The sequence below is a fragment of the Felis catus genome, chromosome B3, assembly GCF_018350175.1.
Source record: "Felis catus isolate Fca126 chromosome B3, F.catus_Fca126_mat1.0, whole genome shotgun sequence".
In the NCBI taxonomy this organism is placed as follows: Eukaryota; Metazoa; Chordata; class Mammalia; order Carnivora; family Felidae; genus Felis; species Felis catus.
This window is the reverse complement of record NC_058373.1, coordinates 62,507,440-62,532,979: the sequence shown is the minus strand read 5'-3', so window position 1 is coordinate 62,532,979 and position 25,540 is coordinate 62,507,440. Positions and strand designations below refer to the sequence as shown.

General features: G+C 55.4%; 1 protein-coding gene across 9 annotated transcripts; it reads left to right on the top strand.

The window, feature by feature from the left end:
- The first annotated feature begins 536 nt into the window (after nucleotides 1-536).
- On the top strand, nucleotides 537-25,540 carry BAHD1 (bromo adjacent homology domain containing 1). 9 transcript variants are annotated; one of them, XM_023255490.2, is made up of 9 exons: nucleotides 2,001-2,133; nucleotides 6,402-6,493; nucleotides 15,495-15,578; nucleotides 16,681-18,120; nucleotides 19,938-20,320; nucleotides 21,290-21,449; nucleotides 21,868-21,944; nucleotides 22,731-22,831; nucleotides 23,305-25,540. In XM_023255490.2, exons 4-9 carry the CDS (start codon nucleotides 16,695-16,697, stop codon nucleotides 23,492-23,494), a joined length of 2,337 nt encoding a protein of 778 aa, XP_023111258.1. In that variant the 5' UTR covers nucleotides 2,001-2,133; nucleotides 6,402-6,493; nucleotides 15,495-15,578; nucleotides 16,681-16,694; the 3' UTR covers nucleotides 23,495-25,540. The 9 variants fall into 9 exon arrangements, with proteins under 9 accessions (XP_023111255.1, XP_023111256.2, XP_019688231.2 ...); XM_023255492.2 differs by lacking the exon at nucleotides 6,402-6,493 and having other exon boundaries at nucleotides 1,962-2,133; XM_023255491.2 differs by lacking the exon at nucleotides 15,495-15,578.

Here is a 25,540-nt window from a genome sequence, read left to right as displayed (position 1 = left end):
AATTTGCTTTCCCTAAGGGTGGGAGGTAGGAGAAGTAGGGGCACTTAGCTAGGAGAACCTGGCTCTTTGAGAAGTTTCCATGCCACGGTCTTAGCTTTCAGCTTTCATTCACACACCTCCCCTGCTGGGTGACCATGTCCTTTAAACGTGTTTCCCAACACAGCTTAGACTGTCTGGGCCCCCTTGACAGCTCTGGAGGCAGATGGGGAAACCATCTTTTAGAGTTCTATTTCCCCGCCATAGGGGCTAACAGCCCTGATGGTCTTAAAGGCTGCCTGGGTGAGTGCCGGAGTCTCAAGGGCTAGGAAACACTAGGCAGCATGTGTGGTGCAGGAGGAGCCCCTCAGCCACACTCCAAGGCTGGCTTTCTCCTCACGCTCAGGCAGCCCCAGCACTCAGGGTGCTTCTCTCTGCCAGAGGCAGTCCTCGGCCCAGCCCCTCCCTGGGCTGCTCCCAGCGCTCTGGTGACTTGACACTACCCTTTTTGCTGCTGCTCCTTTTACCTCCCAAAGCTCCCCTCCCCCGCCTGAATTGGGAATGAGGCTTTGTTCTGGGGTGGACTCAGCATTTCTCAAGAACCTACTATGTGCACAGCCAGTGCTTATTGAAGCGAAGCCCTATGCCGACTCAGGCGACACAAGCTGTCCAAGACACGGCCCCTTCCCGCACCTCCCAGGGACCTCCCACACCTCCGTGTGACCTCAGCCTGCTGTGCCCACCCACCCCGCTGACCCCGCGAGCGTGCTCGGGCTTGGAAAGGCACGTCTGTGGGTGTGAGACGGAGCCACAGCATTCAGTGACTAGGGGGAAGGCAGGTAAGTGTCCACGCTTGGTCCCATCCTGGCTTGGGGACGCCAGGGAGGGAGTCCAGTCAGGGCTGTCAGGCTGCCCGCCCCCTCCCTCCTCCCCCGGAGAGCTCAGATGTTGCCCGCGGTGGTGGAAGAGGGTGTGTGGGTGTCAAGGACTCACAGACCAGGCTCTGCTGTCAGCTGGGAATGGATGAGGGTTCCACACTCGGCTTCTGAGAAAGGTGAATTAGGAGCTGGAGTGGGGGGCGGTAGGTGAAGGGGAGAAAGAGGAAAAAGAGATGCGGGTGAGGGGTTACCGAGCTAGGACCGACCTTGCTGGAAAGGAAAGGAGACGTGGCAGGCAGGGAAGTCGGAAAGATGAGGCAAGGGCGGGAGGGGCTTCTCAGCAGTCGGGGCCCTTTCGCTGGAGTCTGGGGCCCTTTCTGCAGGAAAGGGGGGTTGTCCTCGCTTGATTTTTCGGCTGGTCTTCCCGAGGCTTTGCCCGGGGGGGGGGGGCAGCAGCCGCTGGCGAGGGTGGGGTGCTTCTCGGTCCGCAGTTTTCTACAGTGTGTGCTAGGGAGGAGAAGGGGGAAAGGGGATGTAGAGGGGTGACGGCCAGGGCGGGGGCGAGATAAGATTTCTCGGGGGATGGGGTAGCAGCTGGGGGACTGGGGCTCCTGGGTCGGGTCACCATGGGATACCGGTTCAGGCTCTGCAGCCGAAGAAAAAATCCAAGAAGCCGGCAAAGAAAACCACCCCCCGCCACCACCCTTGGCACCGTACCCCTCCCCCCAGGCCCCACCACTCCCCGCACCGCCTCCCCCGGCCGCCTCGTGCTGCCCCCTGCGTTGGGACGACCGACCCACGGTTCTGATTGGTCGGAGACCGGGAGGGGGAGCCGAGGGCCGGATTGGCTGGCGGGGCCAGCGCAGGGCGGGGCGGCTGATTGGCGGAGCTGGCCGAGGGGCGCGCCGCTGATTGGCTGGGGACGAGGAAGCAGGAAGGAGGGCGGCGGAGGCTCCGCTCTCGGGGAGTTTGTGGGGGAACCGCGAGCGGCGTAGCGGATCCCGGAGCCCGGCCCCCGCCGCTCGCCCGTCCGGCTGCCTGCCCCGCCCGTCCGGCCCCCGCCGTCCGCCCGCCCCGGCCAGGCGCTCCCGCCCCCCCGACGGCCCCGCCCGGCCGCGGCCCCCGCTCCGCCCGCCCGGCCCCGGCCCCCAGGAGGAGGCGCTGACGCAGCAGCGTGGAGCCCGGGAATTGAGCGCCCCCGGGGGGTTCCAGCCGCCGGATTCCAGCCCGGCTGGGGCCTGCGGGCGCCCAGAGCCGCGCCGTCCGCGCCGCTGTCCGGGTGAGCTAGGGGCCGGGGTCGAGGAGGGAGGGAAAAGGGACGAGCGGGCGAGAGGGAGCGAGCTAGGGAGGCAACGAGTGAAGGGGAGAGGACCGGCCGCCCGTCAGCGCGCCCCACCGAGCGCGCCGCGCCGCCGCCCCCGCCAGCCCGGGAAGGGACGGACGGACGGACGACGCGAAGCAGGTGCGGCCGCCCGCTTGCTCGCGCCGCCTCCCTCCCCCGGGTCCGGCGCCACGGTCCCGCCATCGGGGAGCGCAGCGCGCCTCGAGGTGACAGCCCCCGGGGGCCGCCCGCCACTCAGGCTGGGGGCGGGGTGGGTGGCGGCCGCAGGGTGGCAGCTCGGCCGGGCGGCGGCGGCGCGGGCGTCCCGGGCCGCGGAGGGCGGGAGGACGCCGGTCGTTTCCTCGCCGCGGTGGAGCGGGCTCGCCTCCGAGTGCGCGGGCGGCAAGGCCCCCGGCACCCCCTCCCGCCGCGCCCCCTCCCCCATCGCGGTCCCCGAGGCAAGGGGCCGCGGCCGGGGGCGGCGCCGCGGGATCGCCCGCTCAGGGTGGGGGGCGCCCTCCCGCGCTGGGAGGTGACCGGTTGTTGCTGGATGGGGGGCTGGGGATGGGGGCCACACCGGGGCGGGGGGTAGTGTAGACCCGACCCTATCGTGCCGGGAGGAAGGGAGGCGCCGAAGACGGAAGGGAACCGGTTCGAGGAGCGAGTGTGGGCCGCGGGAGGCCCGGCGGAGACCGTGCGGAGCGGCGGCCGAGTCCGAGGTGGGGCGGGGGGATCGAAGTTGTCAGACCGCCTCCAAGTGACAGCGGGACCCCGTGCTCGCGGCCGGGCCTGGTCTGGCCCTGCCCGCCTCGTCGCCTCTTCTCTGGGGCCGGGGGCCAGGTCAGGTCGGGCCCGAGGGGCCCGCTCCGCGGTGAAGCGCCGGACAAAGGCGGCGCCTGAGCGGGCGCAGGTGGTGGCGTCGGGGAGGGGAACAGGTCCGAGCCACCCACCCCCAAAGGCGGGCGACCGGGCCGGACTCTGCCCCAGGGATTGCGGGGGCCGGGGTGCCCGCCGGGAGAAGCTGCGGCAGTGGCTCACCACTCCAGCCGCCGATCGCCTCCTGGTTCTGGGAAGAGTGGGGTCGACCCGGCCGGAGCAGAGGGGCAGAGGTGGGGTGCACAAGGTGGGCCTTGGCTGGTGGCGACCGGGTTGGTAGACTCCAAGGAGACAGTCTGGTGAGCCACTCTAGACCCTGCTAGGAACGAGGGGTTTCAGCAAGCAGTGTCTGCTCCATGGACAGAGGTTTAGTCCCACCTGGGATATCTTCTAGTCGTCTATTGTCGACAGTCTTAGGGCAGAAGACCAATTGGATTGGAGACTAGGATATGCCCCCCCCCCCCCCCCAGTGTTCTCCAGCAACCCATCCACAATTGTTTTCAGCACTTTTCTTTAGCTAGGAAGGTACCCACAAAGGGAAATGAGTAGCTGGAGTTTATAAATCCAGGCAGGAATTTAATGATTAAATGAAAAGGTTTCCAGTCTTTTTCCTTTATGCCACTTGGGAGACTTTCCCAGCACCATCTCCACTCCTATGTCTTTTGAAAAACGGAGAAAAGGACCCTAGAGGGAGCACATGTCCTGGAGGGACACCACTGTCCTTGGCTAGCTAGAGGACACTTGGGAACCAGTGGCTTAAGCTACTGAGTGCATCTGTCCCCACCAGTGATCTGCTCTAAGCTCGATGCTGTTTTCCATTTCTAAAAACCCACTCAGAACTCCTGGGCTCCCCATGGGACCCTGTACCTCTTTGAAGACTTGTGATCACAAAGACAGGGAGGCTGAGACTGTTTTGAATGTCTGCTTTTGCTGAGTTTCTGGGTTCAAGTCCCACCTCAGGTGGCTGTTGATTAGGAGCTGCTCCTAGCTGTGGTTGGCTATAATCCTGGGAAGGCTGCATGTCAGCCTTGCTTAGTATGGGCATGGAGTTAATTCATGGTCGCCCTCTGGCCCCCTCCTCAGAAGGGTCTAAATCCCAGCCTGAGTGGAGTTGAGGCTTGTGGGAAAGGGAGGTATTACCTCATGCAAGAGACTAAAGTTTATTCTGAGAGGATGTAATTGTACGTCTAAGATTCAGAGAATGGTGAAGAATTTCAAGGCCTTCTTGCCTCCCCTAGGGCCACACGGTATGTGATTCCTTTTGGTAGCAGTCAGAAGGGGGTGAGCTGGTCTGGCCACTGGGACGTAAAGGGAAATTACCAAGACAGTGTTTCCCTCTTTGACAGGCTCTTCTTGCCTGGCAGCAGACTCAAGTCAGACAGCTCAGGTGTTTAGGAGGGTTTGCTCTGGAGAGTTTACTCCAGTTAAGACTTTCTTTGTTTTTTGGATCTCCCTTTTCTTCCTGTTGTTCTGCTGTCCCCATGTCAGGCCTATGTTGTCATGGCCCCCTTTTCCCTCCTGCTTCCTCTGGCCCTTCTGATCCAGTCTGTACACAGCTGCTAGAGCCTTCTTCCTAAAGCACTCCTTCCCCCATGTCACTCCCCTGTTCACACACTTTGAGTGGCTCTCCTTTTCCTGCAGTCTGACCCTAGACATGTCCTCTACGGCTCTCCCCTGGCCATGCTGGACACAGCTATCTCCCTGCATCTTTCCGTCTGCTGCTCTCTCCAGTAGTCCCTAGCTCGAGGAGCCTTTTGCCTTCCTCTCTTCCCACCTGAACCCTACTCATCTTTGTTTTGCTGTCAGGCCACTCCAGGCCAACATTGCTTGCCTCTGGGATTGTGACCCTGAATTTTATAACATGGTGTCTTCTTCAGTGGTTTTGTAAGTTGGAAGTTTATTTAGACAAGGGACAGTATGAGTGTTAAATCTGTGTGTGTGTGTGTGTGTGTGTGTGTGTGTGTGTGTGTGTGAGAGAGAGAGAGAGAGAGAGAGAGAGAGAGAGAGAGAGAATATTTCAGAATTTCTAGTATAGTGCAGTGTGTGTTGTTTTTGTTGAATAAATAAATGCAATTGGCTGCTTAGTTGATTGGGAACAGGGGAAAACTTCCCTTCTTCCTAAGAAATGCTCAGTATGGAGTCCTTGGTGGTTTCCAATATTTTCTGTCAAAAGCACACACATAGGGCACACTGGGGTTGGGGTTGCTTTAGCGTGGGGAACAAACGAAACTTAGCTGTTGTTTCTGATATTCCAGCTGGTGGAGAGTCTGTCCTGTGGATTGCTCACATGACACCATATAGACATGAATTGGAAAAGGGCTGGAATCCTGTTTTCCTCCTACCCCACCAGGCCATTCTCTCCACCCGGCTTTGCTGCTCTTATGCAATTTTCCTTGTTGTCCATGCTAAATGAATCCATATGTTTTTATCTCTTCTCAATCCTGGGTGTAAATGAGGGAGAAAACACGGTTTTGAGAACAGAAAAGAAAAAGATTCCTGGTCTGGCCCGTGGACGGGACTTTGGGGACTGGCATTGGAAGAGGTGATTATCACTGACATGGAGGCGTGATCAGCCCCACACTGGACCCATCAGAAGGGAAAGCTAGGATCCCAGCTCTCTTGGAACTTCCGATTTTGTTTACCATCAAACCTTGGACCATGGGGGAAATGTGAAAGAGGGCTGGTGACTGGTTTGAGTCTAGACAGTGAAAAAATAAATTGTGCATCCATCCCCTTTCCCCCAAACCTCCCTTTTGTGCCCCAGTTTGATGATTAATGGACCAGCATTTCCCTTCCAAGCGGGAAGGCCACCCCTCACAGTTGCCATGGCAATGCAGACCGCTCCCCGTCAATTAAAAAAAATCCCTACTACTTCTCTCTTCCTTGCTTCTACTACAGCGGAAGACAAGCTACCTCAGAATGCATTTCCTGGGCTCTCTCCTCAGCTGCTCAGGCTGTTTTGCTGTGCATCCTAGAGCACAGTCCTTCTTCTCTTTCTGGGGTTTGTCTGAGTTTCATTACCTTGAGCCAGTTGTGCCCCTCTTGGATCCAGCAGCCCCTGGAACATGTCTGTGAAGAAGCAGAGAAAATTACTGTTTTTTATTCATCCGTAATGCAAGTTAAAAGCCAGAATGAGCCGTCATCTTTCTTTTGTTTCGGGGTTAAAAAAAAATTCCTCCACACCACGTCTGGTATGTAGAGGTATAAGTCGGGGACCCTTTTGACATCCCTAAAGGCGGTTTCAGTAAACCTGGAAGGAATTCAACTTCCCCAAATACATACTTCACATTGAAGTTGTATGGGGATTTTCAATTTATTGATTTTCATCTCTCCCCACCTCTCTGTCCTAGCATTCAGGAGGACTTGTGTGTTTTCATTTTATCTGTCCTTATTCCTCTTGGCCTTATTCCGGCAACATCTGGCCTCAGCGCCCTGTCGCAAGGTGAGTCATTAAAGAAAAAAAAAATCTTAAGGGAAAAAAGTCTCTGGAGTTGAGAAGTAGCCTGTGTTGAACTAAGGCTGCCAGCCGAAGCTGCCGGGTTTATGGAGCATTATACGAACAGCCCCAACATTAAAGGGCCTCCTTTTTATGAATGGGTTGTGAAGAATGTAAATAAAGCAGCATCTCTCAATGGGGAAGCATTTTACATAAGCAGTACTACCCTGGCCCAAGTATTTATGGGAATTCGCTAGCACAGTCTGGCAAGACTCACTTCCTTTGTGAACTTGCCATTATGCCGGGGACTTTGGAGGGACAAGGAGAGTGCTTCCATACTAAGGGCAGCCCCAGCATGCACTCCTGCTCTGTAGGTCCAGGGCCTTGACTCTGTGGGTCAGCTCACGGCTAGAGGGTCTGTTAACCGTGACAAGACAGAAAATACAGAGAATAGTCAACAGCTCACGAAGATTAGAAACCTAGGCTCCTGACGCCTGGGGTCCTGAGATTCTGCAGCCCCTCAAAGTTTGGGCTCTTTCGACCTCCTCAGGACAGGGGACAGGGAGAACTTGGATGATGAAATCCTGCCTGGTTTTATGGGAGGCACCTAACTGGAATGAAATGGGCTGGTTTGAATTTCAGCTCCTTTACGTGTCCCTTGCCCACCTCCTAGTACTACCACTAATGAGCAGTAACCCGGCTAACAGGGAGGAGGAGGAGGAGGAGGAACAGCAGCAGTCGAGGCTGCAGGGGCCTGTCCAGATGGCCAGACAAGCCCCCTCAGCTCCACTGAGCTCCCTCTCCCCCTTGGCTTTGCAGAGCTGAGTAGCAGCAGCAGGCCCTGGGGTTCCAGTGGGGGGATCGGTGCCCTAGGCGGGGTGGTGTAGAAGCTCACAACCAGAGGACTGTGGGTTTGGTGAGCAGGCCTCAGGACAGAGTCCTGCTCGAGACTTTGTATTGTGTCCTGGGAAGGATTTTCAGCCAGATTCCATTTTTCCCAGCGGGAAACACCTGCAGAGGTTGGTTGGTTATTCACCTGACTCAGCATCCTACAAAAAACAAAAACAAAAATGTTGTCCTTGAGATCCCGCAGGCCTGATCCACCAGGAATAAAAGAATGGGTTTGTCTCTGAGCCTTTCTGAGATTTGAAATGGGAATTTTTTTTCCAAGGCACCGTGACCGAGTTACCTGAACGAAAAATAAGTGACTCTTAGTTAACAGGATCAATGCCAGGCAGGAACTTGGTGTCTATGTCTTTTTTCTCATTAGTTTCCTTTTCCAGTGGCTTGTGGTGGAACAGGGGGTGGGGGTTGGGGTGGGAGCTTTGTCCACCTCCCCTCCATCCTTGGTTAAGGAGGAGGGACCTGGTATGCTTTCCGCCTTTTGTGACCCCAAGATCTCACCGGGAGTGGTGATGGCTGCTCCTACTTCCCTTCAATCTGGAACCCCCATGGAGCTCCTTCAGTTTCTTGCAGAGGAGAGGGGTGGCCCACACTTAGGCCCGTCTCCGGCTATAGCCTACCTGTCTAAAATGGGAGTGGAGAGGAGATTGTTAATCACATTCTCATTTGGCCAGGTGGTTGAATAGAGGTGAATTGTTAGGGTTTAGAAGATCTTGGAAGAAATCATGGGAAAGAAATTAGGGTCCATTTTGATGCCAGGATACCCTGACAGGAGGGATACGCCAGGAGGGAAGATGGAGTCACATTCCTACTATAGTCAAAGTCGGCAGGCCCTCATCAAGAAGTGAGGGGCGTCCCCTGCCATGTGCCTGGAGGGGTTCACACAGATCGGACAATGTAGAAAAGAATTATAAAGTGGGTGAAACGACTGTAAGAGATGATCTCCAGAGAACATTGAAAGGACTTAGATTTACTCAGCTCACAGGGAGGTAGCCAAGGGGTAGCTGACACATCTTTGAATATTAAGATTGCTGTTTGGAGTGTGATGACCAAATTGCAGTCTTGATTGCAGTTCAGACTGGAGGAAGATTCCATCTGGTTCAAGCGATGTGGTGAGATCCGTGGGGGAAGTCTGTAGCCTTCATTTCTGGATTTATTGTAAAATCAAGACAACGTATCTTTGAAGCCCTCACCCCTTTCTGGGATATAAAATGGATTTCTTTCCAAAGTGCATATAAGAGTTGACTGGGGATTTTGAGCAGACTTTGCTGTAGAAACAATTTGTAAAATTATGTTTATGTTCTCTGGCCAGCCCACCAATGCCATTTAATTGGAGTACATCTTTAGTTCCTTTGTGGTGAAAAATTAGGAAAAACAAATAAGACGCTATTACTAATAATTTAAAACAACACAGAAAAACAAAATTGAATGTACAAGTTGATCTTGAATGTTGGTCTGTGAGCCCACAGTTGTCCTGTATTGCAGTGGGGCTGTGGGCTTTGGGGACTGACCCTAGATGCCCTGCCTCTAGCACTGACAGCGCAGGAGTGTGGGCGAGTTCTTTTACCCTCTCTACCTGTTCTCTCCTTGTTAGGACGAGATGATAGCAACCACCTCATGAGGCGGTTGTGAGGATATATGAGAGTGAATGGTACCTGCGGAGAGTGGAGGGTGGGTAGTGAGTGCTTGACAAACATCAGCCATCCTGTTAGACTAGAAGCCTCTGTGCTGAATTGAGAATTCCCTACACTGCACACTTCGGTGATTTGGGGACTGATAATGCTAACTCTGGTTCTTCGCTGCTGAGTTCACCTTAATATCTGTGGCATTCTTTGTCTTAATACAAGTGTGCCTCTATACTAGAGTGTGCCACCCTTGCTTGCTTAACGGTTTATGGTAAGAAGTGGAGTGAGCGGAATATATTCCTGAGGTATAGCTGGGCTATTTGGGAGAGAGAAGGAAAAGGATAGTAGTGAAGGAGCATTGTGCTGTGTAAATACGAGAGATTTCCTAAAGTAGCCCTGTTGAACTGTTGATTACGCTGAAGAGGCACAGTCCTGGGGATGGGAGAGAATTAGGGGGTCAGAGTTTCCTGTCCTGGGCTCCAAGTGATGCCATCAGTCTAGGGTAGAAATGTTTTAAATGTGGTGGAGCAGGTAGGTGGCCAGATCTTTGTTCACTCAGCAAGCTTTTATTAAGCCCTGTGGGTGAGATTTAGTGGTAAGGCAGGCAGAGCCCACCTGTCCCCATAGAGCTTGCATCCTAATGAGGGTGGCCCTAATCACTTAGTTAATTAGTCATGTCTGAGGTATTTGTGTGGGGTGCCTGTAACTCTGGTAGGGTTGGACTTGTGGTTCTGCTTGTGCTGGTGGAGTGTTGGGAAGGCCTGGTCTTGGGTCTCGTTCCTCATGGCTGGCTCATTCAGAAGGTTAGCACTCTGCTGGGGAGGCTGAGGGCAGAGCTCCCAGCTTGGCCTGGCCAGCCAGCTTCTTCTGTTCAGGACAAGAGATAGCACCTCCAGTCTTGGCAAGCCGCTTTAGAAATCTAAGTTGTTGGTTCCTGGAGTGTCCTGGTGGTTGAACCGACACATATCCTTTGCCCTTCTGGGCAGGTGCCCAGAGCAGACTCGTGAGATATTGTCGTGTTTTTTGAAGAATTGTGTGTCAGTAGCATGACATTTCCTCTCAGTTCTGCTGAGGACCTGTTGCTGAGGTTTGGGACGCCCTGTATCTTTCTGTTTTATTTCTCCCACACTTTTAACTGCCCAGAGTGAATGGGTCCTGCTGCAGGAATAGATCTGCTGCTGGCCCAGCCTGGGCACTGTGGAGTCTGGTTGGGAGAGTCTGAGGGAGCCTTAGCCTGGAACTCTTTTGTCCCCCAGGCTGGAGTAATCCTACATGGAGCTAATAAGGGTGAGTCTGGGAATAGTTTCATCTGTCTCCTGCCTCAAGACTTCAGTTTTTGTCCGTCGCTCCTTCCTACATCCAGGCATTGATGAAGCACATTTCTCAGGTTGTTTTTCCCTCAGTACATCGCGCATGAAACAGGCCCTCAGTCAGTGTGTGTAAACGAAGACCTGGTGCATATTTCACTTAGTGAGGCTACCGTGGAGCCATAGCTCTCCACATCAAACTCTAAGCACCGTGTTACAATCCTTGTCACACTCGCTTGTCCTCTTTCTTCCTACCAGCCCACGCTCCAGTTTCGTAGTCTTTTTTGCATTTTTCTTCAGCATTTAGCCTAATACTTGACACGCAGGGAAAAAGAACGAGCTTGTGTTGCACTCCTGACTTATACCAGGTATTCTGCTAGGCACTTGACACACGTGCTCATTCAACTTGATCCTCATAACAACTTTGCTGTGTAGACAAGGAAACCAAGGCTCAGAGTTCAGGCTGTGGACCAAGCCCACTTAGGATTAGCAGCAGTATGAAGTGGCTTCTAGCCCCTGCAGGTGTCACATTTGCTGTGTTGAGCCATGATGGGAGGTCAGCAGATGTTGGCTGAATGAGCAAAGGTGACAAGAGATGCCATGTGCCTGGGAATGAGTAGCAGGTGCTCTGGCTTAGCGGGAATGGCCCCTGCAGCTACAGGTCTACTTTGTGCACAGAGAAGCTGTGCACTAGGAAGAAGCTAGAGAGAGCAGATCACCCGAAGTAGGTGTGTGTGCCTTTAAGGAAACCCTCTAAAGACCAGTTTTGTCTTGCATGTGATTGCCTTCTAATTTGTCAGGTTAGAATTTCTTAAAGCAGAGCACCATGGTGTGACTAAAATACAGTGCTCTCTGCCCACTGTCGTAGTGCAGTTGTCCATGTGTGTATGTTGATTTCTGGACCCTTGGGGTACACTGTCTCTCTCACTCTCAGCCCCCCCCCCCCAAAAGAAGGGCCTTGTCCCACAATGAGGGCCCTGGCATTTTCTACTGAGGAGATTCCACCATCTGTACTGTTAACTATATTCGTGAATGTAATTGTAATTCTCATATAAAATCGAAGAGTCCACTTTATAGTTTGAGTCAAAACTCCCCACTGAGATTTGTGTTCCTTTACAGTTACAAGAGGCTGGTGTCCAGCTTTGCGTCTGGAGCCAGAAGTAAGTGGGGGTTCTGGACACTTGGGTGCTGCTCTGGGCCTGTATGCCTGGGCCCTCTTGCTGGGATGGTCCGGGTAGACAGAAGTAGCCAAAGATGGGACCCGGATGCCAGGCTGGGTTGGCTGAGATACCAGACCCAATGTGTGATGGGTGTGAACCTTCACCGTACAGCTGCTCCCACCTTTCTGAGTTCCTGGGAGCCTCCACAGTGAAGTATGAGGAGCAGGTCGTCTGGCCACTAGACCACTAGACCTGAAGGCAGTCTATAAAACAAGCTATGGCCAGATGGGTCAGGCCAATTCCCTCTGGTGGGGTGGGTGCTTCCTGCCCAGGGTTGTAGGATATCAGCTTGACTGCAGAGTGAATTGGGTGCCCACAGCAGGTGAAGCTAAACAGGCACTGGAGAGTTGGAGCCGGTGGTGGCCGAGGCCACTGGTTCCTCTTCCAGGGCAGCATCCCGGGGACTCGGGCACTTCTGTCTGTGGGTGTCCGTGCTGAAGCAGCAGTCAGATGGTGGAAGCTGGCAAACGCACGCCCCCCTGACCCCATCCCCTGGGCTTTTCACCATCCAGTTGAGTGTTTCCCAGAGGCACGGAGCTGTTGTTTAGGGTTTGTTGGGATACAGTTTCTGCCCCTGTCCTCTCCCTGTGTGGTAGATGGAACCCCACACACACAAGTCCCGCCATAGCCTCTCCATCTTTACCTGGGGTTGACACTTGGGTGTCTTTGGCAGAATAGAAGCAGAGCAGAGTTCAGGTGTAGGCTAGGTTTTCAGATCTCTCTCAGCCCCAACAGCTCTGGGCTCCTGATGTGGAGAACCTGCCCCCCAAGCCAAGAGCCACTGCCTTCCTCTGTGGGTCTGGAGGGTGGGGGAGAAGTTGGTCTGCCTGCTTCCTACCCTACTAGGCTTCTGCACAGAGACTAGTGTCATCCTCACCACCATTCTTAAAATTCCTTTTGATTTATCCATTTTAGATGAACAAATCAGGTTCAGAGAAGTTAAATAAGTTGCTAACCAGGGGCAGAGCTGACATTCGAATCCAGGTCCACCTCGCTTGAAGGTTTGGTTCTTTCCAGTTTACCAGCCATGGGGGATTGGAGGGACCCCAGACTCGACTTAACCTGGCTTCATCATAAGAATTTCAGCAGCTTCACCTGTTTTTCCGTGAAGTAACACCAACTATATTTCAATAAACAGGAGCGTGCCTTTGTGCTCTTGCTGCTTTTCTTCTCTGATAGAAGATTCAGGAAAGTCAGTGCTCATGAAAAACTGTTACTCCTTTGGGGGAGTGTGGAAATTATTCCGAGAGAGCGCGAAGGAAGGAAGTGCTTAATTCAGTGCCAACCGTGTAGCTTTAGGTGTAATCGGAGTTGGGAGGTGGCTTGGGTCAGGAACCTTCCTGACCCTCACCCAGGTGACCAGCTAGTCTGCCTTTGCCTAAGACCCCCCTGCATACTTTCCTCCTATTAAAAATAAAGCAAAAAGCCTGAAAAGTAGATTTTAAAATGCAGAGATTTCAGGAAGGGTAGTGGGGCAGAGTCCTGGGTCCTGAACCTCTAAGAATGGGGGTGGGTGTATACTCTAGAAGCTGGGTAAGTAAGGGTGGGGGGAGAGCTGCGGCCAAAGCTGAGAGCCCAAGGGCAGCCTCGTTTGCAGGAGTGATCTGGACTTGACACACTGGTTTTCCCTTCAGCAGTGCCCACAGCCCACATTCCTCCAGGCCTCTGACCCTCCCTTGCACACGGCACTTTGGGTGTGCTCTGCCTGTGAGAGCGGAGGGTGGTGCATGATGCTGCTGCAGTTTGCGGGCAAGACTCAAGTCTTCCTTCCCTTTTTACTTTTGTAGAGTTGACTTCTAGTCCTGAGCAGACATGGGGTACAGGATATGGACACTTCAGCTCAGTTTTGTGACCCAAAGTGCCTGGGGCTGTGATGGCCTGTTTGCTGTCTTTAGAATACACTTGTGATTTTAGATTCAACCTGTGGTTTGCTGGATCTTTGGTATGGAGGACACCGGCCAGCCACTGTCCTTCATGACAGCTGGCTGTTGGCCGATCAGGCTAGGGACGATCAGACTGGTCTTCTTCAGTGTGAGCTAGCTTGACACAGTCTAGGTGAGCAGTAATGTGTCCTGGGGAGTCCCTCCTAAGAACCTTCTCTCAAGGGGGCCCAGACCATGTATGCCTGGGAGGACAAGGCTTCCCAAAGAGAAGGGTGGTGCTGAGAGAACCCAGGCACCCTTGTCTCTTTGCAGTGGTAGGAAGTTTCTGGTTGAGCTAGTGTGTAAGGACAGGACAGCAGGAGCATTGGCAGAGCTGGAATGGGAGCCACACCTCCTGCTTTCCCAGGATATTCTTCCCCCTTTGAGCTGGGCCACCCCTGCAGGTTAGAGGGGCCCGGCAGGCTGGGAGCCCCCTCCACCCAGCCCCACCCCAGGGAAAAGCTGCAGCCGAAGTTCTCACAAGTCTGGCTTCAAAGCATGACTCATTCTCTCACTCTCCTCAGACTGGAGGGCAGCGAGGGAGGCAGCAGAGACCCCAGCCTCTCCTCAGAACAGTGAGTGACATTGCTGCCTTAGGCACCACACGAAAGCTAGGAGTTCTTTTGCTGGTGATGAGGGATTTGGTGGATTCAAGGGAAGCTAGCAGTAGGCTCTTATGCTTGATTTGGAAATGTGACTTGCATCCTGTGATTTAGAGGCTTCCTGGGATCAGGGGACAGTGGGTACGATACTACAGGGAATGCAACCCCAAGTTCTGGGGCCGGTCTCCCTACAGTGGGAGGCTCCCTCCCAACCTTCACCTGCTGGGACCTTTTGCGTGTTGAGAAGGGAGGCAAGTATCCCAGGGTCCACTCTTGCAGCTGGTCCACCAGCAAACTGGGGGCGGATGGGGGGGAATAAGGGACAGGCCAGTCACCTCTCAGCTGAGAGCTCTTTTGTTTGCCAGGCTTGAAAGCACCTCCCTGAGCACCCTCTCTTTTCCATCTGGCCCTGTACTTGCTTTGTACTTGGTGTCCATGTCCTTAAAGGCCACAAGCCCAGGTGACCTCAGCCTTGGCCCCCAGCCATTCCCAGGCCGGACTCCTCTGGTAACTTGGGGCCTGTTGAGGGGCTTCGGTTCTTGCTCAGCTATGCGGTCTGTTCACAAATCCTGTCTCCAGGCCCTTTGGGGGTGGGGAAGGGCTGGGCCTAGGCTTTCTTAGGAAATACAGATGTGCTTCTTGTTGCTGCGCCTCCTCCAGCACAGGGGTGCCCTGCATTTGAGAAAAGGGCCTGTGGATCTTAAGCAATTGGGATGCTTTTGAGAGTAAAAGGAGGCATTGCTAATAAGCCTGCTGAGCAAACAGGGATGGGTGGTCACCCTGATTAGAAGCAGGAAAAAGTCTTAGGCAGCCTAGCAGATGCCTGGGATTTTTTAAGGAGCTCTCCTGTCTGTGCTTCAGGAAGGAATGGATTTGTCTCCTGTGACTCTGCCTTGTCCCGGCCTGGTCTCTGGGCAGTGGCAGGTCCCCGCACGTGGCCAGAGCAATGCCTGGCACAGTGCCTCCCTTTTCCAGTTTTCCGAGTCCTTTCTTGAGGGCGAGGGACACCCACGGTGCCCTCAGCCTCGTTTTCTGAGCACTCTTTCTCAACTAGTGCAGTATGTGTCAGGAGAAAAGGTACCCAGTGACCCCAGCCGCTGGCCCAAGGCCAAAGGAGCTAGCTGGGAAGGGCTCAGGAATTCCTGGGAGCTGTCAGGCTTGGGACTTTCAGGGTTAAATCCTGGCCCAGCAGGGACTGCTCCCAGCTTCTGGGGAGAGTGAGTATGAATAACAATAGCAGTGGGGAAATTAAGCTGGAAAGCCTGGGCTTGCTGGGTGGGGAGGGGGTTGCAGGGTGCCAGAGAGGGCAGAGCCTTGTCTGACACCTTATTTGGCAGCACCTTGCTTTGCTTTGGGGAGTAGGTAAGGAGTGAACAGCTCACTAGTCTCTGACCACTGACTCTGACACCCCCACCGCCCACCCGCCAGTTCTCCATTGCCTTGGCCATGCCAGCTTCCAGGATACAGCCCAGCTCTGGCCTCTCATTCAGGAGGGGGCCCAGGCTGCCCCAGGTATGTTGGGGGCAAGGGGAGTATTTGCCAAGTAAAGTTAGGGGATGATGCCTGGTCAAGTGGGCATCTTCTCTCTGGGGCTTTGGGCTTTCTGCCGCTACCCCCACTCCACTCCACCCCACCCCCAGTCCTCTTCTCTGCCCAGCTTCTTGCCTACCAGGAAGGAGACCTGAGAAATAGGGCAGGACTAGCAAGGCAGCCCATTTTATCCCCTGAGTTAGTTCTTTCCTTTGATACTTCATTTCCCTCTTAGTGGCTGGTGAGGGTTTAAAGCTATACCACAGGCCTAGTTTGTGTTCCGTGAGTTTCCTACCCAGGGATTCTGGCCCTTGCCTTATGGACATCCCTTCTCTGGGCACAGGCACTGTTTGGGCTGCCCTTCCCTAGAATCTGAACCATGGTGGGTCTGGCTTCTAGGGCTGGCCCAGACCTCCCCTGACCATGGACTCCTCAAGGCCAGGCCTTCCCCTTCAGGGGGCTTTTCCAGCAAAATGCAGGTTATGGCTTTCCTGCTGTATGTACCCGGCAGGGTGTCCCCACAGGCTGGACTTTGCTACCTCCACAGTCCAGCAGGCAGCGTCCTCACCTTAGCTCCCCACTGTCCATGTCCTTATCCTCCTGTGGCCAATCGCAGAAGCCCCAGGAGGGGGGTAGGGTTGGTGATGTTTTTAAAGGAACAGATGGGCTCCTACCATCCAAGCCCCCATCTTGGCTTGGCATCTTCACAGCCTCTTCTTGACCTGCAGTGAGTATCTAGTGGGAGAAGAATAGATAGACTGAGAACTTTGCCCCCAGCACTTTCTGTCTTCTCATCCCAGGGTCTGCATCCTTCCATAGGGGCTTAGTTCAAAGAAGGACCCTAGGTTAAGAGAAGAGTGGGGCATCCAGTCCTTGCACAGCTGTTGGTAGCCTGATCCCACTGGACCCCCCCCCACCCCGGAAGAGGGGTCTTGGGAAAAGCCAGGCTGTAGATGGGATGAGTGTAGGCCAGAATGACGGAAGGTTGGGGGCGGGGGGTGGCGCTGGATGGCCTGCAGCAGAGGAGAGGCAGACAGGGCAGGGCGAGGTGGGCTTCTCTCATTGCCTGCCTTCTGCCCTGCAGATCGAAAGTACTCCATGACACACACGCGGAGGAAGTCCCTTCCCATGCTGAGTTCGGGCCCCACTGGCCGCCGGGAGCCCCTGCAGATGGAAGGCAGCAATATGGAGCAGGGGGCGGAGAGTGTGGAAGCAGGCATGCCCGAGAGCCCAGGGCACCTCACAGGGCGCCGCAAGAACTACCCACTTCGTAAGCGCCCATTAGTTCCTGAGAAGCCTAAGGCCTGCAAAGTGCTGTTGACCCGCCTGGAGAATGTGGCTGGTCCACGGAGTGCAGATGAGGCTGATGAGCTGCCCCCTGACCTGCCCAAGCCCCCCAGCCCAGCCCCATCCAGTGAGGACACTGCCCTTGCCCAGCCCCGCAAGAGGCGCCTGGCCTCCCTCAATGCGGAGGCCCTCAATAACCTGCTGCTGGAGCGGGAGGATGCCAGCAGCCTGGCCGGCACTCGTCGCAGTCGAGGGGGAGACCCTCACCGCAGTCGGGACCGTGACCGGGCCAGTGGGGGCTGGTCCTCTTCCAAGAAGCGGCCCCGGCTAGAGGACCTCGGAGGGGGAAGTCGGGACCTGTCCCCAGAGCCAGCACCTGAGGAGGGTGCTCGTCGAGATGGTGACCCAGCTCCCAAGAGATTGGCCAGCCTGAATGCAGCTGCCTTCCTAAAGCTGAGCCAGGAGCGGGAGCTACCCTTGAGGCCGCCTCGTGCCCACCCAGAAGCAGATGGGCGCTCCACAGAGCCACCAGCACTGAGGGTTCCGAGGCCAAAGTGGGCTAAAGTCAATGGCAAGAACTATCCCAAGGCCCGGCAGGGGCTTGGCTCTGGGGAGGCCGTAGGTCCACCCGGCTGGCAAAAGCACCCCGAGGAGCCATGGCCATCTGCCACCCCTCGTGGGCCAGCCAGCCAGCCACCTTACCAGCCCCTGAGCAAGGCTCTGGAGAGCCCCTTGGGGCTGCGCCCCCACCTGCCCCTGCTGATGGGTGGGCAGGCAGCCTTGAAGCCGGAGCCTGGGCGCCCAGGCGAGGAGTCACCTGCCCCCAAGCAGGAACTGCACCAGCCTTCTTTCCCTGCACCCCAGCTGCCCCCCCTGCCGATGCCTGGCAACCCTGCCCACTACAGTGGCCTGTGTGGTAGGCCTGAGCTCCCTGCACTAGGCAGCTTCTACCTGTACTGCAGCCAAGATGGGCTGCAGTGTGGAGGCTACTCCCCCTGCCCCATGCTTCCTGAGGGCAAGTTGTCCCCAGTGGCTGCACCTAACGAGGGGCTCCTCTTGGCACCAAGCTCAGTGCCCGCGGGCACCCCTTTCCAACACCCTCCCTGGGGCTCTCGCTACTGCTTTAGCGAGGACACTGGAGTGAATGGCTACAGCATCTGTGAAATGTTGCCCCCGTCTCTTACCCATATTGGCACCACCTGTGGCGGCTGCCCCTACAAAATGCCTTTTGCAGCAGGTAAGCCTTCTTAGGTGTGGGATGTCCCAGGGAGTCAGATAGTGTCCTGGGAGGGTGGGCCAAGGATTGGGTGGGGTTCCTTGAGGTCTAGTTACAACATGGGTGGTAGGGGGCTTTGGAAAAGGAAGACTCCCCTAGTTTCATGCCCCAAGCCAAGGAGTATTCCCAGAAAAGGGTCCTGTGTCTAGCTCTTTGCTCTGGCTCCCCTGTGTATGGAGATCTCTTGGCCAGGTAGTTAGGTAGCACCATGGTGGTGGAGGGGGCAGGGAGAGCCATCCCTTCCTCCCCATTAGGATACCCATTCTCAGACTCTTGAATAGCAAATTAGGTATTGAAATTAGTGCTTTTGCCAAGTTGTTCCTATGTCCCTTTGCCTTCCTCGAGGAGAGCTAGAATTCTACCTTCCAGGAGCCCATTCTATCTGCATGCTGGCCTAGTTCAGCATTCATGGGAAGGAGGGTGGGTAACCAGGCCCAATAGGCGGTGCCAGACGCAGCTGGATTGCTTTGCCCTGGCCATACAGGCCTTGAGAGAGAGGTAGTGCCCAGACTTGGCATCGCCTTGCTGGGGGCTAACAGGGGGCACACTCCGAGAATAGACCAGCAGAGTTCCCTGGCACAGACAGAGTGCTGACAGGGTCCGTGGCTTTGGTGTCTGCCTTCCTAGCAAGGCCCATTCCTAGCAAGGCCCAGACACCAGGGAGGCTTGCGCTGTAGCCAATGAGACACCCCCACGGTGATCACTCTTACCCCAGACTGGCAGGCGTGTCCTCACATGCTTCTCCAGGCTCTGTCCCTGGCTCCTGGGTGGAAATGAGGTGACCAGAGCCATCCTGTCTAGCGAGTCTACCCTGCTGCTGATGAAATGAGAGGCTGGGCCTTACCGGGGCTCTCATTGCTACTACCCCACACCCCATCTTGTAGGGGTCTATAAAACAACTTTATAGACCAGTTGACTCTGGCCCGACTGGTTGTTTCAGGTTTTGGTGTGAGTTGGAGCACTAAGAAATGAGATCAGGCTGCTTCTTGGGCTTTTCCTTCTTTTTTGTACCATTCTCCCAAATCTAGACCCCTAAACCATGGGACCCAAGACCCTACCCCCTTACCCTGGAACACCAGTAAGCACCACGTGCCAGGTATTGTTCCAAGCACTTTACATACGGGAGGCCACATGGCATGTAATTGAGTACAGATTCTGGAGCCAGACTGCCTAGAGTGAAATGTTCTCCCCCACTTCCTTAGACACGTGACCATGGGACAAGCCAGTAACTGCTTGTGTCTCGGTTTCCTTAATTTAGAATGGTGGCAGTGGTACTTACCTCCTAGGGTTGATGTAAGGATGTAAGGATGAGATGAGTTAATACGTTGATAAGAAAAACGCCTGGGACACTCTATATGATATTTGCCATTCCTGCTTCTATTGCAAGGCACTGAGAGGTAGCATGACTTGCCTGCGGTCATACAGTCGGTGAGTGGCAGGTCTGGGGTTGACATCCTGGGCTGACACCCACTCCCCTGCTCCTTAGCACTGTGGAAGCCCCGGAGGAGAATAAGTCAGAGCTAGAGACTCTGTTCCCATTACCTGCCCTTCTTGCAGGCTAGAAGGGGGAGATAGCTGTGGGCCGGTCTCCAAGGTCAAGAAGCACCCTTGGCCAGTCACTCTGACAGTCTACCTCAGAGGCCCCTGACTCCACTTGCACCTCAGGGACCCTTGGGTACACACTCCGAATTAAGACAGTAGGCTCTGAAAGCAGGGGGGCCAGAGGGATTGTTACTGCTTGTCCTTACCTGTCCTAACCCCTCTCTTCTTTTCCCCAGAAGGCTGCAGGTCCCTAGGCCAGCTGGAATTTCCTCTCCCGGAAGCCGGCCACCCTGCCTCACCTGCCCACCCCCTCCTGGGATGCCCTGTGCCCAGTGTGCCACCTGCAGCGGAGCCCGTCCCCCATCTTCAGACACCCACCTCGGAGCCCCAGACGGTAGCCCGTGCGTGCCCTCAGAGCGCCAAGCCTCCTAGCGGCTCCAAGTCAGGTCTGCGCACGGGCTCCAGCTGTAGGCACACTGCGAGAAGCAAGGCTGCCTGCAGGCCCAGCCACCCCAAGCAACCGCGCGTCCAGCGCCCACGCCCACGCCGCCGCCGCCGCCGCCGCACTAACGGCTGGGTTCCCGTTGGGGCTGCCTGTGAGAAGGCGGTCTATGTCTTGGTGAGTGCCAGCTGTTAGCCGATGGGGAGGAGGGAAGGGGCCAGTGGGGACAGGACCCGCTCTGAGGTGGGTTCCAGGAATCCTGGACTTGAGCCTGGTTCCCAGGCTTGTACCCTGGGAACCAGTCATGCTGGCCCGGCCTCCTGCCCTAGCCCCTCCGATCCTGTACCATGTGCCTTGAGGAGCTCCGGGGACATACAGTCAGAGCTGTTGGCCTCCATTTCTGTCGCCGACTCTCAGGGAACCCATCTGAAGTGGCTTCACAGCTCATCCTTGATCATACTGTCCCTTCTATCCTGGATTATAAAATGGAGGACTTTCATGGAGGCTTCTTGGATGAGTATGCATAGGGATCGTTGGGATAGGCAGAGAAAATGAGTGTGATGCCAGGAACGTTGGAGATGGAGATGATGAAAATGCTTGACTAAACTTTACTGAGTACTTTCTGGGTGGCAGAAAGTAAATACCGCATTTTTCCTCACTACTACCCTGGGAGGTACATATCCCGTGTTCCTGTAATTATCCCCATCTCACAGAGGAGGAAACTGAGGCATGGCAGCAGACTAATTTGCCCAGGGCTACCCCACTTAAGGGCTTACGGGTCAAACCCATACTGCCCTGATAGGAAGTTTGAGGACTTTGCCAGTGGTGTGGGCTTGGAGCAAGAGAGCCAGCTCTTGGGGTGTGGTTCATAGCGCAGCGTCAGAAGCTTTAGGCCACTTTCCCAGCCCTATTCCTATTTTTCTTTCTTTCTCCAGCTGTAGGGATCTCCCATCTGCATCCTGCCCCTGAGAGCCAGGCTTAGGGAGAAGAGGCCACTGTGCAAGCTGCTTTTACAGCTTCCCATCCTCAGTGGTTTGACTGCCCCGAGGAAAGCACAAAGAGAATGTCTTTCGCTCCCTCCCTTCCCCCTCCTCACTCTGAATGTGGCCCCCACGAGCCTGTTTGTGTCATTGATTTCTTGCTTAGGATGAACCAGAACCAGCCATCCGAAAGAGCTACCAGGCAGTGGAGCGGCACGGAGAGACCATCCGGGTCCGGGACACTGTCCTCCTCAAGTCAGGCCCACGAAAGACATCCACACCTTATGTGGCCAAGATCTCTGCCCTCTGGGAGAACCCTGAATCAGGTACCCCCTGCCTGGAGTCTGACCTGCTACTAGTCTCCTCGTGTTCTTGGCACAGAGTCTGCCTTCCACTCAGCCGGCATCTGTCTGCTGCTGAGGGTTGCAGATGGCCTTGTGGTTTGGGTTGGATCAGCTCTTTAACCTTTCCCGCCACTGAGGGCTAGGCACCTGTCCCCCCCCCCGCCCCCGGCCTCACCTGTCAGTGCCTTTTCCTCCTTCTTCCTCCATGCCTGACAGCATTCCAGGCCACTGAGCTGCCAGGCTTGGCCTGAGGCAGGGGATATGGGTGGCTGGAGCCTGCAGGATTGGCCCAGGCGTTGAAGTTGGATGAGACTGCAGGGCAGGTGGCCAGCCTTCCTGCCTGTCTAAGTAACTCTGGGGTTGCCAGCTCAAGCCATGACTGCTTCTCTTGTCCCCCTAGGAGAGCTGATGATGAGCCTCTTGTGGTATTACAGACCAGAGCACTTACAGGGAGGCCGTAGTCCCAGCATGCACGAGGTGAGCCGCCTGGCAGGTGTGTTGGGGAGGGCAGGGGTGGCAGAGGGAGAAACTGCGGCACCAAGAACATGGTTGGGGAGGCAGCCATGGGCAGTCGAGTGATCGTCGCCTTGGACGCCATGGAAGGGCCTGGGTTTTAGCCTCTTTTCCCAACACTGATCCAATTCATGTTTTAAAGGGAACAGTAACTTTTGTCTTAAAAGGGGAACAGGAAGGGAAGCCCCCAAGGGCATGCCAGAATGGGAGCAAGTAGATGTGTCCTCCTGGCAGTAGGAAAGGGGAGGTGGAACTGCACACCTGGCCCCCTTTGATACCGTCTGTGGCATGAGAGGGAGGAGACGAGAGACTCCAGACACTCTTGGGCACTTTACCCAGCTGTGTGCCAGGAGAGATAGTGCCATCGGTGTGGTCACTCCGCCTGCAGTCTGAGCTCCCTTTCTCTTTGTTTCCCTTGCTGGGACTTTTCATCTCATGGGGAGATGGGCACCAGTTCCCCTCTCCTCCCTTGAGCTGGGGGTCAGGAGGCTGATGACATGGGCTGGAGGGCGGTGCTGGAACAGGCCCCTGGCTATTCCTGAGTAGGAGGGACCTAGGGAGGGAAGAGTGCCTTGGGGTGGGCACTAGGTGCGGAGCAGTTAGGCCAGAATTCCAGAGATGCTCCCTGGCTTCCTGGGCACTAGCTGGAGTTATCTCAGGTCACAAGTCCCAGGAGAAGAGTTAATGTCCACCTTGCTACTGGAGGTAGGTGCTTCCAATCCTGGTACCAACAACCTCTCTCTCCTTGAGCCTTTGCAGAATGAAGTCTTTGCATCGAGACATCAGGACCAGAACAGTGTGGCCTGCATCGAGGAGAAGTGCTACGTGCTGACCTTTGCTGAGTACTGCAGGTGGGTGGTACCCTGCACCTCTGTCTAGCCTCTCCCCTCAGACTCCCCAGGGCTGTTTCGGGGGCTGAAATTCCCAAGGGGATCTCATTCACTGGGCCTGTCCTCCCAGAATGTTCTTCTTCACAGCCTTCCACCATCTGATGTTTGTAGAAGAAGGAAAAATTGTTCTTCCTCTAAGACAGAGTGGTTGGGGCAGAGTTGAGGATGGTTACAGTACTGCTCTCAGAGAACCATCGAGGAGAATTGGCAGGTGTTGGGAGGGAGGCCCCAGCAGATGTGCTTCCCCAGTGACAGAGAAGATGGACTGGCGGTTGGCAGAGAGGGCATAGCCCCCAGGACAGGGATGGAGGCAGCACCAGCCCTTGTGGGGGTGGGAGGGGATGCCCCAGCTCTCTGGGCAGGGTGGGGAAGGAATTGATCTTCCTGCAAAGGTGGCTGTGGTAAAGACAGCAAATGGTGGTGTGTCACTGCAGATTCTGTGCCATGGCCAAGCGTCGAGGCGAGGGCCTCCCCAGCCGAAAGACAGCACTGGTGCCCCCCTCTGCGGACTACTCCACCCCGCCACACCGCACAGTGCCCGAGGACACGGACCCTGAGCTGGTGTTTCTTTGCCGCCATGTCTATGACTTCCGCCATGGCCGCATCCTCAAGAACCCTCAGTAGCCTCCTCAGGCTCACACTGAGGCTGCCCACGGGCAAGTGGGGCTCGGGGCAGGGGGTACTGCTTGAAGCACAGCACTTGGTTAAGGGGCCACAGGGACCTGAAGTTGCTGGCCTGTGGTTCTCTTGGGGGGGAGGGCAGGGATCCCTATGGGTACTGGGCCCTTGGGAGGGAAGGGGAGGCCAGGGTATAGGGAAAGCATCACAGCCCTCAGCTTGGCCCAGGGTACCTCTCTATGGTTGCCTGGGTGGAGACTTGAAGAAGCAGTCTTCCCTGAGACTGGGCCAAGCCTGAGGGGCATGGGGCCCTGGGGGAGGGGAGAGTCTTTCAGGAACAAGGCCCACTAGGCTCTTTAGCCTCCCCTGGGCCCTTCAAGAGGGAGTGGGAGCCAGCTTTACCTCACCCACTGTGACCCGCTGCTTCCCCATCAGCCTGGGACCAGGCTCTCCCAGATTTTAGCACAGCTCCGAGTTCCTTCCTTTGAGGCATAGAGAGCCAGAGTCTGGCTTCCAGAGCATGGACTTGCTTTTTCTAGACTCGGGGCCTTTCCCTGGCTTCCTCCTTTGCCCCTGCAGTAGCCCCTGGTGCTGGGACAAGTTACCCAGTGCACATAGTCATGGGTGTGGCCCACTTGTGGGAGTCAGCTTCCTGTCTGCCTCCTGGTGAGGGCCACCCAGCAGGTCTGGCTTCCCAGAAGCTAACTGGTCAACATGAGGTTTATCATGTCTGGGAGGGCAGAAGGGAGCTGGGAGGGGGTGGGGGGCAGGGGGCAAGGAAAATTGCTACCTGATTTATTGAAGACTTTTCCTCTTGCCTTACACTTGGAGGTTCTAGGAAACCTCTTGCAGAACTTCATACATGACTCTTCAAGCCACACCCACCTGAAATCAAACCAAAGGAGTGCTGTGGCTCCCCTTGCCCTGCCACCCCTTACCCTAGTCTTTTGTAGATTGCACTAATTTACATCCCTGCGAGAATCAACACTGTATCAGTCCACAGACCTGCTGAGCTGCAGCCACTCACTCTAGGAGCTAAGGACCTGCATTTTCAGTTTGTTCCTGTTGCCCAGGGGCCCCGTTCTCACCTCATGCTGCTCCCCAGAGTAGATTAGAGGCTGAGCCCCCTCTTGTCCTAGTCAGGACTAGGCCCTGGCCCTGGGGCTGTCTGTGAGGGGGCTGAAGCAGCCTGGTTCTTTCCTGTTTGTACCAAAGAGGAGCATGGTGGGGAGGGGAGGGGAGGGGAGGGGAGCACAGTGTGGCTTGGGCCCTGCTTATGAGCACTTACACAGGGCGCACCCCTGGGGGTAGGAGCCAAGGAGGGCAGCACTCCCTCTTCTCCCCTAGGAAGGGGCAGGCACAGACCCGGCATGTAAGGAGGTGACACTGGGTGAGGACAGTCAAGCTGGGTCTAGAGAGGGAGGTGGAAGCAAATCCTGTGGGCGCTCCCAGCCTTGTGCTATAGGCTGCTCCCAGTTGGTCCCTGGGCTTAGGGGGGCCCTGGAGGCTTCAGAGGTGAATTTCCATACAGAAAGCCCAATCCCAAACCTGAAGGGAAGGGGCTAGGGTGCCCTTGTACTGAATAAGCTGTCAGGAGGAAGGCATGGGGCAGTAAGAGAGGTTGGCAGAGTGGCCATGGGGCCTTTGGAGAGCCAGCCTTGGAGCCTGCTCATCCCCAGGGTGCTTGGCCCTTGCTGCTGAGGAGCCCAGCCTCACCTAGCAGGAAAGGAGATCAAGGCCCCTCCTCCCAGGAGGCAGGGTCTGCTGCCCAGAACTTAAATGCTTTTGAAATCTCTTAGATGTCGAAATATTTTTTCGAACCTGAAAATGCAGCTGGTAGAATTTCAATGGAAGCATAATTCATGTAAAATATATTTTAGTTGATATTTTGTAAAATGCACTTTTTGTGTGTGTCGACCCTGGTTTCTCAGATCTGTATTTCAGTGTTTACAAGGGAGGGAGGACCTTTCCTCACCTCCCTTTTGACAGAGATTAGAAGTACTTCTTTAAGAAAAAAATAAATTTGAAAAATTGTATTGATTTAGAAAAGGA